Below are 17,747 nucleotides of genomic sequence, written 5' to 3'. Positions count from 1 at the left end.
CAGCATATGGTATGAAGCGGTCTCTACACTAACCACTCTTCGAGCCCAATGGGCACTCGAGTGAGGGAGCATAATAAGAATAAATATAATAATGGTTGGGCCTAACCATCACGTTAAGGTTTTTGTTGAGATGGTTCATCTATCAAAAATATCAACAATATTATTGCTTATGGTTCAGTGGTAAATGTATCATAAATAACAATATTATTGCTTTTGGTTCTGTGGTAAATGTATCATAAATGATCATGCAACCAGGGTTTGAATCATCTTTGATGCAATTTTCTAGTATTTTTATTTTTGTTTCAACATGGTTGCACTAATTAATTGCGTGCTACACTTATCGAAATTGAGTCCAAATAATTACAATAGTCGCATCTTTGTTGACCTTTTATAATCAGATTTATATTTAGACACAAATTTTTACTTATGACGGCTTCAAACTTGTAACGATTTACGATTCAGACCCGATTAATATAATGTTAAAAAGAAAAGGAGGTCATGAGACGTCACAAGCTTGTGATAATCACAATCATAAGCAAAACTTGCTGATATTTTTATAAGCAAACTTGCATAAATACAAAATGGAAATAACATGATTAACCTCCGAGTTTTTCTTTAAAGCTGGAAATCAACAATGTTGCTTAACAAACTAGTAAATATTTTGTCTAAATCCAATTAAAATAATGAGTTAGGAACTATTCGTATTCAACATATTAATGGGGACAATCAGCTCGCTAACACTTTTTTTTTTTTTTTTTTTTTTTGACGAGGGATTGAATCCCCCGGGGCCCAGGCCCATGCATTCCCGCACCACCACATGGACCATGTAAGCCACCTCCTTCGGGGGCTGCAGTGGCCAAGTGATCATAGCTAACACTCTTACTAAGCCGCTTCCCAAGGATCATTTTCTTCTTCTTGCTTCCAAGATTGGACTGACTCCTAGACCTGATTCGCACAAGCTAAGAACAATAAGCTTGATCAGTTTACCACTAATTTAAATATATTTCAAAAGCATAATTAATAGACTGGTCTTGCTAGTATAGAAAGTACAATACATCTAGTCTTTTGGTCGCAAACAAGACGGGCATGATTTATCAGTGCAAACTCTTAAGTCTTAACCAGGCTACTAGAAAGAAACCGGGTATATAAACAACACTTTAATATGGCAACTGCAGTGCTAAATTTTGATAGCATAATTGAAAAGAAAAAAGCATGCCATATACTTATTAAAAGGTGCTAGTAATTACGGAGTATATTCTTCCTTGAATATTATGAGTCCATTCTTCCTGAATTTATTCACTGTCGTCACAATCTTTTTTCTATTTTCCTTGGATTTCTTTACCCCCTCGACGATGAATCTCCTTCAGTCGTCCCATGCCTTGTTCTTCTCGGGATTCGTCATTACTTTCAGTGCGTAGCTCTTCCAGTTAGATCTCCTTCCATGCTTTGTTCTTCTTGGGATTTGTCATTGCCTTTCCCTTGAGTGCGTAGCTCCTCCAGCTCTTCACCTCCAACAGCGTTTTGTTCGCCTTCGGATCCATCATTCCGTAGCTCCTCCATTTCTCCATCACTATCGTCACCCTCCTCTTTACATCCTTTTTCTTCTCTGTTTGAGACATGAGACAAATGAACATGAGACTTAAATTCATATAATATTGAAAAACAAAATTTCTAGAATTCTCATAACAATCAATTTATGTTAAGTACTCGTGGTATTAAGTTTTAAACAATTTACTAACTTTTAATTATTGGATTAGACTTTTAATTGAGATGGTCAATTACAATCATCAAAATAGGTCTTTGTTAAAACTTCTTACCCAAAATGAATTTTTCAGCGCGCTTAGGTTCCGTTTGGCACGACACTTTAGGTAGCTTATTTGATCAAAGTAGCTTATTTGACCAAAATTTCAGCTACCTGATTTTTTTGTAAGTGTTTGGCAAGTAGCTTATTTGGTCAAATAAGGTACCTGAAATAAAATGCTACCTCAGATAGCATTTGAGAAATCAGGTACCTAAAATGACTTATTTTTCATTTTTTACCCCTTTATTCTACCCCTCCTAGTCGGGGTTTTCTTCCCCTTTGATGTGGGACAATATTTTAGGAGATGATTAAAGAATGAATAAAGGAAGATGGTGGGGTGTGTGAATTGGAGAGGGGAATGAATAATTAGGAATTAAATAAGAAATTGTGAGTAAGGTGGGGTTTGATGATAGGAGAGATGGATGAATAAAATAAGAGTAAAAGTTAGGTGGGTTTGATGATAGGAGAGAGGGATGAATAAAATAAGAGTAAAAGTTTTCAAAATAAGATAGGGGAAGAAAGCCTGAATAATCCGTTTAAGGAAATAGGGAAGAAAATAGTGAAAAAGAGGGAGTATAATATTAAATAATTTCATATCCTTTTACGTCATTTTACCAAAATCAGCTACCTCTTCCGCTAGTTTGTTAAACACATTTTTATATAATCAGTGAACTTATCAACTCCTAATTTTCAGCTACCTTATCACTTACCTTTTTCAGATTTCGGTTAGCTTTTCAATTTTCAGCTATCTTTTCAGGTTTCAACTACCTTAACCGAGCCTTAGTTAACAAAACATTACAATTGGTGAGTGGGTATTGGGTAGAAGGGGAGGTATGTTATGTCGCGTGATTAGGTTTGGAATCCTCGCAGCATATATAATTGGTTTTTTTTCCAAATATACTGTTAGTCGCTCAGGTGGGTGGGGAACCTAATCTAAAGTCGCTTTGGGACTGAACGACTTATTTTCGAAGCAGTTTTTCACATATCACAATTTGAAGTGAACCCATTTTCGATAACAAGTTTTAACTTCACCCTATTTTTTTTTTCTTTTTAAGCACCAACTTAGGAAAAAAAAAGTAACCCTAGATTTGCTTTAACCTTTGCATGCGCCTTAGAATCAACATGGGATAAAGCCAAAGAATTTTAGCCGGATTGTCTTTGAAATCTAAGAATCAACTTGAGACAAATGTGACCAAAAATGTGAGTGCATTCTGCCTATATATGCAAAGATAAAGTGTAAAAATATAAGTTTGGAACTGAGTCTTAAAAATAAAAGAAATAAACACGGACTAATTTAAAAGAAAATATAATAATATCTGAAATTTGGCAAGTTTCTTATTTCTTCCTTTCTCCTTTTGGACACTAGAATTAAAGAAATGAATTTAGACCACACAGAACACATTAAACTACATATAACTCAATTTGGATGGATCACACAGAACATACAACCCCACATCCAAAAAAAGAAAGGAGAACAAAAAGTAACTTGAATAAAAAAGGAAAGAGCATAGAAATGAGAAACTTGAATGGAGTACCTTCTATGATAATTGGGCAGTTTCATCAACAAATATTGGAGCTCCTCATTTGCACACTTAGAATAGTCCTTCTTGTCAACTTCCAATTCACATAGTTTGGGAGCTTTTATTTCTCCTGATAAGAAGGATTCCATACCATAGCAGTCTTTAATAGTAACAATCTCCAAGGATGGCAATTCCACAATATCATTATTATTTGAATCTCCTCGTAAAAACCACTTCATTTCGGGGCAATTGTCTAGAATCACGTGATTCAATTTGGGCGCAACTAAAGGCGCAGAGGAAAATGACAACAACTTTGAACATTTACTAATTTTCACCATCTTTAAAAATGGCAGCTCTCGAACTTCATTCCTTTTTTCAGACAGAAAACATTGCATATTGTCACACCCTTCCAACTTCACTGTTTTTAACTTTGGAGCTATAAAGAGTTCTGACCAAACTGATTCGATATTATTACACCACCCCATTTGAATAACTTCAAGTGATGGAAATTGTATTTCAGTGTTTGGTTTGGAGGTAAACTTGGTGATATTCAAATAAAATAAATTTAGGGTCTTAAGGCGTGGGAAAATATAAACGCTTTCTTCTCTGTCACCGACTAGCTCATCCTTGATTATTACTTCCATGTTTTTACAGTCTCCAATATTGAGAGTTTCGAGGAGTTGGAGTTGTTCTTTACCCTTTATGAATAGATCAGCTGAAAATACATATTTCCAACTTAATTCAAAAATAGAGAGGGTGCAAATATTTTTGAGAAAATGCAGGGAGAAAATCTTCAGTTTTGGCAAACTATCCAATATTATTTCTACTATTAGACTTTCACATAACCATTCAACAACATCATCGTCTTCGCCGTCAAACAATTGTTCCAATGATTCACATTCACGAACAGAAAGGGTTTTTAAGTTTGGAAGTTGAGAATATGTGCAGAAGGTCTCCTCATTTACTGCTGAAACTGAGAATAGGGATTTGATATTGTTAAATTTATTGACATCCAAATTGGACAATTTATGAGACACGGCTTGAGGAATGGAAAGCAGCCCATGGTTTAATGAGATGTTACCAAGTCTTAATATTTGCAAGTTTGGAACAGGGTTAAATGAGATGCTACCGCTTTCACTTTCTCCTTGCACAACTGATGAAGACCAATTCCATAGCCTCAAAACTTCGTTTGACACACTCTGTACGTCCAGTATGTTCAGTTCCTCCAGGCGTGGAAATTCGATCTGCACATTAATAAGAAGTAATTTTTTAGTTAACCAGATATGAGTTTATATATATTATAAGTCATTCATTAATCACTGATGAGAATAGTACCTTATCAGAGAATAAGGTGGTGGAGTTTTCTGTCCCGTCAAAATTAGTGAAATCACCCATGTTTGACAAACACAGTGATTTCAAATTAGGGAACTTAAGACTATAACTTCCTCTATAGAACCTTTCAATTTTCATGGAACTTTCCAAGGAAAGTTTTTTCAATTTGGGAAAATTGATAGCTTTTTCAAGAATTCCGTCCCCATCTATCTCTTTGCCTATGACTTCTCGTAAACTGTTACATCTACTTATCTCCAGGTTTTCAAGTTGGACAAGTGCAGCAAATATAGATGGAGGCCCTAAGCTCCGCAACTCCGTACACTGTATAATATATAAAGCCTTCAAATTCTGAAAGCCAGAAACGTAGCATGCTGGACTCCAGAGTGTCTGAATCGTATCATTTTCATACAACAACAATCTCTCAAGAGATGGATATTTGCTCTGTGGTACACATTAAAAGGTCACGTGTTAGATACTTAGATTTTACATCATGATCTAAGAAGCAATAAAACTACAGTTAATGATCTCATAGATTTTATCAAGGAAATTTATTTTTGGTGATATACATTTGTATTTTGTTGTAAGTTCATTTGATTAGCAATTAAGCAGATTAGTCTAACAGTCTGACTTACCTCTGCATTGAAGAGAGCAAACACCTCATTTCCCGATTGCCCCATCACGCTGGATAGACTCTGGACTGATAATAGACGAAGTGTTTTCAAATAAGGAAACATATCGACTTCTGTCTCGTTTTTTGCATCCTTATTAATAGCAAAGAATTTCAGTGCTGGGCAGGAATTAACAGAAACCTCATTCAAGTTAAGTAAAACGGAAGTCAAAGACAACCCACATTCCAAATTGGGCAACTCAGTTAAATTGAGTCGACGGAGATTAGAGAATACTCCTACTGAAGCTTTCACATTAGCACATATCATCTCCAAGTTTTTCATATTTAGTAGCTCCAAAATCTCCAGATTTGCAAAGGCCATTGACTCATTCTGTTCATTTGAGCTCATTATAAATTTCACCTCATCACACTTTTGAACTTTCAAATACTTTAAGTCCTTAAAACCGTTCTCGTCCAACTCAGGGACAACATTCTTGGTGAGCCTATTACAATCACGTAATACCAAACACTCCGTCTTTTTTAGCAACACTCTTAACCCGCTGTTTACACTTGGATCTATATCAATCAGCTCTAATACATAACGGAACACGGGTAACTTTTCATGACCTCCTTCGGAACTGCGAACACGTATTTTGAACTTCCCCAGTTGCTCGATCAGCTCGCCATTATTCACGGTTAACAATTGTTCAATTTTGGATACCTCCATTTCAAGAACATTCAAGTGACGCAACGTATCAAGCTCACTTCCACTTGCCTGGTTAGACCCCCCTCCATCGTTAACTTCGATATTTGTGGATGCCCAATCATCAAAACCATTGAGCATGTAAAGACCTTCTAAATTAGATAAACGGGATAATATATTAGCGGGGATCCTTTTCATACCCTTGCACCCTTCTATATCCAGTAAACGAAGCTTGTACAACTCACCAATTTCAACAGCTAACTCCTCCAGAGTCGATCCGCGTAAGCTCAAAACAAGAAGGTTTACCAACTTACCAATTAATTTAACATCCTTCAACTTACAGTAGTGTAAATGCAATGTTTTGAGACGATCTAATTGTCCCATTGATTCTGGTAACCCCAAATTAAAGTTTATATTTGACAAACTTAAAACCTTCAGATTTGCCATTCCCTCAAAGAAATTAGAAGGAAGAGTTGTTGAGGATACATCGCCTTTCAATAACAAGATTTCAAGAATAGGAGCTTTCACTCCACTCAACCGAGAAAAATCATGGCCAGACATCAATGATATGGCTGTGAACTTTTCAAACGTCTCCTCACACATCCATCGGGGAATACTTTCAATTAGGGTCATGCGATCTTTGTCTGCCAAAAGGTAGCAAACATTACGCATCACAACAACCATATTACTTTCTTAGCTCTAAATCAATATAAAGTATCCTACATATTAAATTTTGTTCTTAGAAGACCACAAAATTGTAATAGAAACCTTTATAAAGTCTGCCTGTACGATTCAATTCATATTATATTTCTTTATCAAAAAACTATAAGCTGGCGGACATCGAGGCGAAATACATTTTATTAATTTTCATCACTTAGTAATCGAGGCGAAACAAATGGAACAGAGAAAGTATATATATAGTTCTCACCGTTCCATTTGTTTCTTTGCGTTTGATTTTTGTACAAAGATTAAGAAAGCGGAAACAAGTGGGGTATCTAATGTTATTATATATTGGATTACAATTATATCCTTATTTGTGTGGACCTCATAAAATTTAGAAGGATAGGATGATCATCTAATTGATTAAGTGATGTCCATATAAATGACGGTGTATAGAGTTTTTAATTTATAATAAATTTTTTATATAATAGTAGTACCTCATTTATATTTTTCATCATTGTATTTTGCTTCGAGTAAACAAAGTTGTAACTCATTATTAATCAAGAGAATTGAGTAATGTGCTTAATTTTTTTGTCACGAAAGTAATAATAGCGATTTACGGTTTTGTTTTATAGTAATATGGGTAAAATCATGCTTAAATAAAATATAATGAAAAAAAAAGATGCTTATAGAGTTTTCTTATTTAGTAAATGGACTTAATTGTTATTAGGTTTCTCATTTAAAAAAAATGCTTTTTTGGAAGGAAAATTTATGAGATTACCTATTTTTTTTAGTAGATAGGAGATAAGGGATTAGGTTCAACTAAGTCTACTTATATCTATATCTCATCAAAAATTATTTTTTAAAAAAGAAAAATTTGAAACATTAAACATAAATTAGAGCACAAACGTCAAAATCAAAAAAACTTGTGAGGGACGGTCACTCAACCTTTTTCCGTACCTCTTTATGTGTTCTGCGTAACCTCCTAAAATTATATCTTTTATTCTTAAAGTAATTAAACACCAATTACACATCAAATAAATATAATTTTAAATTTTGAAGTTTTGACATTAGCATAAGTTAAACGACAAGTAAGAATCACATTATGTCACCCATATTTTTTACATTGTTTATGAATGTTATCCCCTCTTTTGTTATGTACGCCACAATTTTAATGAATTGGATACATAAAGAGGCTAAAAATAATACTCCGTATATTTTAGAGCTTTTTATAGAACATTTTCAAATATTATATATAGCTTAGAAAAATCAATGTATCATACTTCCTCCATTCAACTCCAAACTACCATATTGGTTTTTGCATACTATTCACAAATGAATCTTCAATTGCAATTTTCTCTCAATATATAAGTGAAAATATATTCTTGTGGGATCTTATTTGATTCGTCTTTACGAGTACATTAAAAATATGTAACTTTTATAATTTTTGCATATACGTAGCTAATGATATTTACCGCGCAAAACATGCGTTGGCAAACGTGAAAAGTGTACTATGGTAGTTTGGAGTTGAATGGAGGAAGTATTACTCAAAAGGATAATATAGAGTATCCTACATAAACTCTTTAAATGCCATGTTATCCAAAAATACATATAAAAGTATTGCCATTAGGAATAAAACAAATTAAATTCAAAAACATCTCGTGCTACGATAAGTGAAAAACAAACAAACGCAACAAAAGTCTACATAAAACAAACGTATAACGTTAAGAGAAAATAAATGAAGATGAAAAAAATAGAGATAATCAAACACATAGCTCGCTCTATGAATATTTTAAAAATTAAAATAAAATATAATACGCATACCCTCACCACCAACCCGCCCACCCCCTCCAAACGCAGTGCTAACCTATCAATACCCTCACCGCCAACCCGCCCGCCCCCAACCAACATGACCTTCCGACTACTCCACTTGGTGACTTGTTCAACATCTACCCCTATAGCCACGACTCAAAACAACTCAAACAACTGCGAACCAAAACAAACTCTAAATAAAAGAAAAAAATATACTAGAAAACTAAATAGAGAAACATTAATTTAACAATAATTTCTAATAAATACATATAACGGTAAATTCTTATAGGCAAGCTCCAATTTCTCATAATTTAATGATAAAGCGAAGCCAAGAGGAGGTTTTTTTTTTAAATGTTAATACGTTAGTAGTTAAAGTATGTAACATTACCTTTATCAACAAATGCGATAATGGATGCACGAACAAGATCATGAATCTTAACTTCCCCCTCGGAATCACCTTCTAATAACAAGGAAGATAAAATAAGTTCGTTAGCCCACGTACATGCTTGCTCCATGGCTTCTGAAAGGCCGTTTACACGTTGAAATAAATCAAAACCAATGCCATATCTCATCAAGTCTTTGACTGTTACTGCTGAATCGAGGGGAGATAAACAAGCAAGAAATAAAAATGTCCTTTTTTCTTCGATATCAAGAAACTTGTAACTTGTTTCAAGAATTGAGTATGTTTCACGGTACTCACTGCTAACTTGACTAGAGATCGGCTTTTCCGATGTTTCTGCAAAATGACGCCACACTGAAAGATTTTTACCCTTTAATGAACTGGCTGTCATGGCTATTGTAAGAGGCAACCCACCACACTTCATTAATAATCTATCTGCCACGAGTTTGAATACTCCACTCCCTACATTCTTTTCACTTTTGTTTTCAAAAAGATTTAATGATTCTCTTTGGTTTAATAAGCCCACCTTAAATATATTGGATTCTTGGACATCCATAAGGCTACTACACACTTGTTTTTCTCGGGTTGTAATCAAGAGTTTACAACAGGAATCATTACTACTTTCCCGAGGAATTCCCACTACTTCTAAATTAAGCTTCTTCCATATGTTGTCAAGAATTATGAGAATTTTCTCTGATTTCAATCTATTGTAGAGTCTGCGGGCCCTTTGAGCTGTAGTATTCATATCATCCAGTGTCAAACCAACTCCCCCGGCAATCTGATTTTGAATGCCTTTAATATTTGGAACTTCTGAAACCTCTACCACCACTCTTTTACTGAATAAATCACTAACTCTTTTATAGGCAACTTCTTTTGCTAAGGTAGTTTTTCCTGCATTGGTATTAGCTATAACCCGTTAGCGACTAAAACAGAAAAGTTAAATCCACGACAAATTGCGCCAAGTGCCAAATTTATATAAATGCAATCTTAAACGCACATTAAGTACAGCCGAATTTAACTAAGCATGTGCCAAGTGTTAAATTTATATAAGTGCAATCTTAACTACACATCCGAATTTAACTTAGCACCTAGACTCCAATCCATTTAATTTAACCTCTTACATTTATCTAGAAAATCCAAAGTGAAAAAGATATGAACCAATTTGACAATAAGGTTTTTTTCTTGTGTGTCTTATTCATCCGACTATTATACTGTATGCTTTTGTCATTTTGAGCATCTGTTTTGATTTTTATTTTAACTAAGCATGTGCCAAGTGTTAAATTCATAAATGATGCATCATTCGAGTGATGATATTGTTGTGGGTCTAGCCCACTTGTGGTACACAAATATGTTAAACTCTTTTACATATTGTGTTTTATGTGTGTTAAGTCCAAAAAACTCAGCTTGTTTGTTATTAGGCCCAAATATTATGGATTTCTGAAAACTTCTTTTGTTGCTTTTGGGTGAAAATAAGCAGTAGCAATTATTCACTAAGATGGAGAACTTGTTATATTGCAAGGACTTGTTTGATCCAATTGAAACAATCACAACAATCACTGATGCAAATGGTAATGTTGCCAAACTTTAAAAACCAGGAAAAATGGAAAATAGAGTTGAAAAGTTGAAAAGAAATACTTTGGGGTCTAATGACCATTAGACAAGGGGTTGATATTAATTAGTTTTTTTAACATGTGTCTCAAGAGAACGACCCATATGATTTGTGGAAGAAATTAGGTCTTTATGAAAGAAAGATGACTCATAACAAAGCTTTATTAATTAAGAGACTTGTTAATTTGAAACTGAATGGTGGGAAGTCGGAGCATCTTAGCGACTTCCAGGATATGAACTTTAACTTTAGTTGACGACTATGAAGATTATGCTTGATGATAAATTGCAGCAGGGAGTTCCTTACCGGCTAGTAGGGAAACCTTGGATGTGATTATCACTAACTCTTCTCCTCCGCTTACTCTACTCCTTGACACTCCTTCAAACACTCCTTCAGACACTGTGCTCTCTTTTCTTTAGATGTGATCAAAGAAAGCATGTTTAATGAAGAGATTAGAAGGAAGAAGATGGAGGTTGATAATTCACATGCTCTTGTTATCGGAAACAGATGAAGAAGTCATAATAGGGGTCCTAAATATCGTGGTAACTCAAAATCAAGGTCTAAGTCTAGAGAAGGAAAAGAGACTAAGACATGTCATTATTGTTACAAGCGTGATGATAAGGTCGCTTTGATTTGGCAACTAGTGAGTGTCATCATGTTGATGGTTCAGATTCAGAATAATTTGTATACCATTGAGTTCCAAAAGGGGAGTATTTCTTGAACTACCAAGCTGGTAATTTTGGTAGTGTATTGTTGGGTTGGGTGATATAAGTGTGAAGACAATATTGAGTACATGCTTACATTGAAGAATGCGTGTCATATCCCTAATCTACGTATGAATTTGTCATCTGCAAATGTCCTTGCTTCATACACACCTTTGGAGATGGTGAGTGGAAATTATCCAAGGGTTCTTTGAGAGTTGCTAGAGGTGAGTAGTTGCTAGAGGCGAGTTGTGTTGCTCTTTGTATAAAACATATTTAAGTATATGTTCTGGTAAGCTAAATGCAGTTGAAAAAAAAAAGAATTCTCCCAACTTATGGCATAGACAATTGGGACATATGAGTGATAAGAGGATACAACTTTTAGCAGGAAAATAATTTATTCATGTTGATAAATCTGTTTCTCTCCTTGTTTAGCTGGAAAGCAACATTGGGCTTCTTTTTATAGAAAGTCTATTAGAAAGAAAGACAAATTGGAGTTAGTACACTCTATGCTTGTGGTCCCATTGAAGTGGAGACTCTTGGTGGCAGTGATGATGCTACTTGAAAGACTTGGGTGTATATTCTGAAGACAAAAAGGCGAGTATTCGAGATCTTTAAAAGTTTTATGCCATGGTAGAAGGGAGACTGAAAGAAAGTTGAAGCGTCTTTTATCCGACAATGGTGGTGAATATACTTCTCATGAATTTAAGAATTATTGCTCACAACATGGCATCGGACATCGGAGGACAAAGCCGGGTACACCTCTAACACAATGGAGTTGCGGAAAGAATGAATAAAACCATTGTGGTGAAGGTGAGATGTATGCTTAGAATGTCTGATCTTGTGGGGGCAAAGCATTTCTGAGAGGGCACGGAAAGGGTGTGATCCTACCTATTCACATCTTAAAGACTTTGTATGCAAGGCATTTATATATGTAGGTGCTCAAGGAACAAAGATCAAAGCCTGATTCCAAGAATAGTCTGTGTTGTCTTTGTTAGGTATGGTAATGAGCAATAACCCACATCTTTCGAGTAGTGGAGCATAGTATAGCCTATCTAATCAAATGAATTCAGTATATGGTCATCAGTGTTAGAATCCTAATGGAGTCTTTAAATACTTAATAAAGTCTAGCTATTGGATATACTTATGTAAGATTTGGCCTATTTATTCCCAATTTGGAGATGAATAAAATGGCTTGCTTTTTCTTGAAAAAAAAAAAAGAAATTGGATCCCAAGGAAATACTACATAGAAAAATTTCAATTAAGGTGTCTGAATTCTAGCTAAATTCTAAATTAAATTGTACTTTAGGTGTCTATGGTTTAAGTAGTTCCAAATAATTCTAGCATAACGTCCATTTCTCTGTAATTAAACCAGCAAACCTGACCCAACTTGATGCTTTTTTAGGGTAGTGAACATGTATATTTTAAACCATGATGGCATGATTTGAACATAAACTCAAACTCAAAACGACCAAGATCTGCCTAACCCTTAAATCTACAAAAACTAGCAGAAAATGTGATTGGAGGGTATAAAGTAAATTTTGAAAAATGAGTTGAAAAATGAGATCAGAATATAACTTACCGCAGCCGCCCATGCCATATACTCCAACAATGTTAACTTGATCATCTTTTAAAGCTATCAATATTTTTCGCACAAGCACTTCTCGTGATTCCAAGCCATCTGCGAACTCACCAGGAATAATATCAAGTTCATCGTCTCTTTTATCTCTAGTCACCGGATCCGAAGGATATTTAAGAATCATAGACCTGATATTATTGACCATAACTTGAGCTATTTGACTCATATCATGACGATGACGGTAAATTTCGAAGCGAAGAACGCTGCTGCCACAGTATCTATGCTGCTTGTCGTGGGCTTCAACCTGATCAGACCTTGAACTCTTGCTCAAAGCATCCATAACTTCCAACCCTATTTTTGCACCATCAGGTAGACCCTTCTTGAAGTTATCGTCATCCATAAAAGACATCAAACTCCCCATATGTTTACGCCACATCCCGACATTCTCTTTCATGATACTTTTATCAACTGTCTGGACATCCTCCTTATCTTTTGGGAGCAACAATGCCTTTTCATCATGATTATTACTCTCAATCTTGTTCCGAATTACACCCTCCGCTTTGCTCAAAATAATCGCCATCTCATCACCATCTTTCGTGAGCTTTTTGAGATCTTCATCGTTCAACAGTTTGACCACAGCAACAGCAGCGGCATCGTCACTTTGTATAAACTTTGTAAATTCCTCAGCAATATCCTTCATAACTTCGCTAGCTACCTTGGCAACTTTCTTATAGTCAGCATCCTCTTCAGCATGAAGTACTTCTCTATCACCGGCCTCTTGTCGACTGCACTTATTCTTTACCACATTGATTACAATGTCGAAAAGCTCCCTATCCTCTTGCCATAAGTTCTTCAAAGCGTTACGTTCCATCACTTTCACCACTATTTCAGCGACCCCTTTTTCTTTCATAAGCATCTTCATTTCTCCGCCCTCAATCACATCGATAACATTTTCCAGCCAATTTGCAGTTTGTCTGGTCATCACCTCCAGATTCTGCTTGCCTTTCATCACTTTTGCATCAAGGTCCAGCTTCTTCGCACATAAATCTTTAAGCTCTTTCCGGAGTTCAATCATGTTATCCTCATAACTCTTGATAAACCTCAGATACTCGACTATTCTATCGACAACCAAATTCTTAAACGTCCCGGCCACAACTTTCGCACCACCTAATATCGGGTCAGACATTATTACTCTCTCAAGACACGCACTCTTTTTGTTTGTTTGTTTGTTATTTGAATTTGACAGAGTTGTAGAACAAAAGCAATTAGTTTTGCTGCAAGATTTAAATAGATCAGTACAGGGTGCTAATTTGATAATATTAAAGTCTCGAGTGGCTGGAAATATATAAAAATACGATTGAGTCTTCTTTAATTATGATAAACAACAGCTCCTTGTCTGGCTTGGTAATAGTTGGAGACATATACTCACCAAGATGAACGTCTAAATAGTCAAATAAACTGCTGTCATTAGCATTTAGGCCGGTAATGTCTTAACGATTTGAAAGGACGGCCTTTATAGTGACTAGATCCGAGTCTTCTCTAGTTTATAAACTCCCTCTACCGTAATTATTTGTCTTTTTGGTTTTTCATGAGGGGTATTTTAAAGGTAACAGATACACGTAATTGCTATATAGGAAGTATATCAACTAGCAACAATCGTGCTCTGTTGTCTACCATTTTTTTATGTTAAAAAACGAGAAGGATTTTTCTATGTTTGTACCCTCCAATTTTAATTTAAGACAAGGCACTCCGAGAAAATTGAAGCTAAAATTAAAAATAACTAACAAAGATGTGTGATTATATGAAAAATCACTCAATCAAAAAACAAAAAAAATTATATTTTGCAAGTATTCGTGTGTAAAACACTTTTTCACAATTTTTTTAAATCATATGTTTAAATCATATGTTACCTTACAACAACAACAACAACAACAAAGCCTTAGTTCCAAATACAGTTTGGGTCGACTAACATTAATAGGATATAAATATAATAGTCCAGCATCAACTCACCTTAATGTTAGGTTTTGGTTGAGATGGTTCATCTAACATGGTATCAGGTATCAGAGCCAGTGTGACCAAAGGCCACGGGCTCAAATCATGATAGCCTCCAATAACTCGCGAAGTGGAATTTCAGCACAAGATACAAGGGAGCCTAGGGAGCCTGTGCACTAACCACTCTTCGAGCCCAATGGGCACTCAAGTGACGGTTTATAAAAGTGACGTATTTGTTTTATAGATTTAACTTATAAAAGACTGACAAAATGGCAAATCGGAGCACGGGAACAAAAGCATTTTATTTCTTTTAACTCCATTTCAACTCTTATATTAGGGAAGTGTTACTGTTGCTGCAAGATTTAAGTTAAGCTTACAGATTGGCAATCTTTGTTAGTTAAAACTTTCAAGTTGCTGGAAAATTTATAAAATATGATCAGATCTAGTCTTCTTTATTTTATGATTCATAACAGCTGCTTATCTTGCTTGGAAATAGCTGGAGACATCAGACATGTCACACTTGTGCATTATGCAGTATTCAACGAGACCAACCAGTTAAATAATCAATATAAGCTGCTCTCATCAAATATAGAGTTGCATTTGCGATAGTATAGAACAGTGATATCTAATGATTAAAATAGTACGCATTTATGTTGATTAGATCCGAGTAGCAATAATCGTGCTAAGTTGTCCACTACCCATACAAGTATTTTTCATAATCAACATTACTACTCTCTCAATCTCAAATTTATTATCCCCTTTCACCCCAAATCTAACCCAAAACTATCAACCCTTTATTTCTAAATTTAGACATGAAAAAATTTGATCACTCAATATTGCCGTTAGACAATTAGCTATCACCATAATATTGTGTCAACTCTATTTTAATCCAAACGGTATAATAGGTGCTGGTAGACAGGCAAACGGGGTCAATCTGGTCGGATTCAGTTCGGGTCGATTCAGGTTCTGTTTGGGGGAAAAACGGTCAGGTCGGGTCATTTAGGGTGACTTGTTTAACTTATCACAAATTATCACTTGTGACGGACACTATCCGTCACAAGTGAGAAACGGGTACCGTTTCCTCTCACAAAATGTCCATTGAGAGGTGGGTGGGAAACACATGGGGAGTGCCCCACCTTGTCCCCTCTCCCTTTTTGTGAGAGGTCACAAGCTTGTGACGGATTAGCCCGTCCCAAGCAAGACTAGCTGTTAACTTATTATCAAGTTATTAGGGATAATAACAATTTGCATGCAATAGTAAACATTCGGGTCCTTAAGTCGGGTGCGGGTTGAATTATTGGGATCAATTCGGTTTTGTCAGGTCTAATTTTGGTGACCTTTTCTAAATCCATCAAAAATAAAAATGAAATGGAGAGAGTATATTTTATAGGGAGTATGAATCAAACAAATATCAATAATGGTAGTACATTATTATGAAGACGTGAGGAGTATTAGGATTGTGGGACTTTACCAATTCAAGCTATAGAAGATTAAACTGCATATAATTGATATTGATAAGGACACAATTAACAAGAAAACGTAGAATTGTTCTATAAAAAACAAAAAAAACAAAAAAAATTAAAAGCAGTTGACTTACCTAAAAGCGACATGGTCGGTCGTGTGGAAGCTTAATTCCGCCATTAACGGCGTCGATCGAGAGTAGTGACGTCTTTCAATTGACGTAGCCAAAGGAAATATTGCAACAGTTTGAAGATTGAAATAAAAAATTGGGGAGCGATTATTGAAAAGGCCATTGCTGAATTTCTTCGGCGGAGGTGTGGAAGCGTGGAACTCAGGAAGGTGAAATGTAATTGATATGGGCTACTCCAAACACCAGATTTCTTAAACGGTTAAGGTCAAAACAAAACAAAAAAACTTACTCCCTCTGTTTTTTATATATGACTTTCTCACATTTCGAGAGACTCTCTCATCTCTTCAATATCTCTTAAAATATAAGACTAAATATTATGATATGTATACTAAAGAGTTTTTCGTAAGGAATTTAATGGTAACATTTTTATATTTTTTGAATAAATATATTTTTGTAAATATTAAAGTTAAAGGCTTACCTCGTAAATGCAAAACGGCATATATCAAGAAATGGAGGGAGTATTAAACGAAACTAGTTTTAAACCCGTGCAAAATTGCACGGGTATGTATTTGGGCCAGTATTAATGTTTTTTTATGTATATTTGTTTTTGCATTTCTATTGTACTTATCTAGTTGGTCTAAATCTACGATCTACATAATTTATATTTAAATTTGTTACAAACACGTGTTCACATACACTGGTTTATAAGAAAATAACGTAATCTACTCTTGTAAATAAAAATTGCATACATAAAAAACTTTACATCCGGAAAAAAGAAATATAATCTAATAATCAACTTTAACATATGCAAGTTATTTTAAAAATTGAAAAATTTTAGACTCAAAGTAAATACTCCGTCAAGATTTATTTTTTAAACAAAAAATATTGTACCATGTAGTTTTAAAAAATTATGTATGTAATTCATTTGCATTTCATGTTCGATCCCGTATATAAATGTAATTCCTTCTTAAAATTATGTAATTTTATTATTATGTAATTTTGTTTTAAAAATTATGTAATTCAATTTCATTTACTCGCATTTGTAATTCATTCTGCGTATATGTTATTAATTTTATTTACACGGAATGTATAAAAAATTTTCATAATATTATTTCATAGAATTTGTTGTAAGACGGAATTTATCACATGTTTGAAAAGATGGAAATCTGAATAAATAAATACATTGCACACTCACGGGTCCCACCATAACATGAATTTACAAAAAAAAAAAAAAAAAAAAAAAAACTGCATTAATGACGTGGCGCGCTGAGGATTGAGTATTGTCTTTTGTATTAATATAGATAAGATTTTGTATCTCGCCCAAACAAAGAAAACTTGTACTCATACCCGCCTCATCACTTATGGCGATACAAGTTCTCAAAACTGTACCCGCCTTAACAGGTGGAAATATAAAACTGTACCAACCCCCTTTATCCATTAATC

General features: G+C 34.7%; 1 protein-coding gene across 3 annotated transcripts; it reads right to left on the bottom strand.

Annotated features, from left to right (window-relative positions):
• Positions 1 to 789: 789 nt before the first annotated feature.
• Positions 790 to 16,581, bottom strand: LOC141614006 (uncharacterized). 3 transcript variants are annotated; one of them, XR_012529302.1, is made up of 8 exons: positions 16,311 to 16,557; positions 12,725 to 13,995; positions 8,824 to 9,726; positions 5,286 to 6,607; positions 4,657 to 5,094; positions 3,337 to 4,565; positions 1,248 to 1,606; positions 790 to 959 (listed from the first exon to the last, which is right to left on the bottom strand). XR_012529302.1 is itself a non-coding variant. In XM_074432766.1 (7 exons), the coding sequence occupies exons 1-7, from the start codon at positions 16,321 to 16,323 to the stop codon at positions 1,408 to 1,410; spliced, it is 5,268 nt and encodes a 1,755-aa protein (XP_074288867.1). In that variant the 5' UTR covers positions 16,324 to 16,581; the 3' UTR covers positions 1,130 to 1,407. The 3 variants fall into 3 exon arrangements, 2 of the variants coding, with proteins under 2 accessions (XP_074288867.1, XP_074288862.1); XM_074432766.1 differs by lacking the exon at positions 790 to 959 and having other exon boundaries at positions 1,130 to 1,606; positions 12,725 to 13,888; positions 16,311 to 16,581; XM_074432761.1 differs by lacking the exon at positions 790 to 959 and having other exon boundaries at positions 1,130 to 1,606.
• Positions 16,582 to 17,747: the final 1,166 nt, after the last annotated feature.

The sequence above is a fragment of the Silene latifolia genome, chromosome 1, assembly GCF_048544455.1.
Source record: "Silene latifolia isolate original U9 population chromosome 1, ASM4854445v1, whole genome shotgun sequence".
Classification (NCBI taxonomy): Eukaryota; Viridiplantae; Streptophyta; class Magnoliopsida; order Caryophyllales; family Caryophyllaceae; genus Silene; species Silene latifolia.
This window is presented reverse-complemented; position numbering and strand designations above follow the sequence as displayed.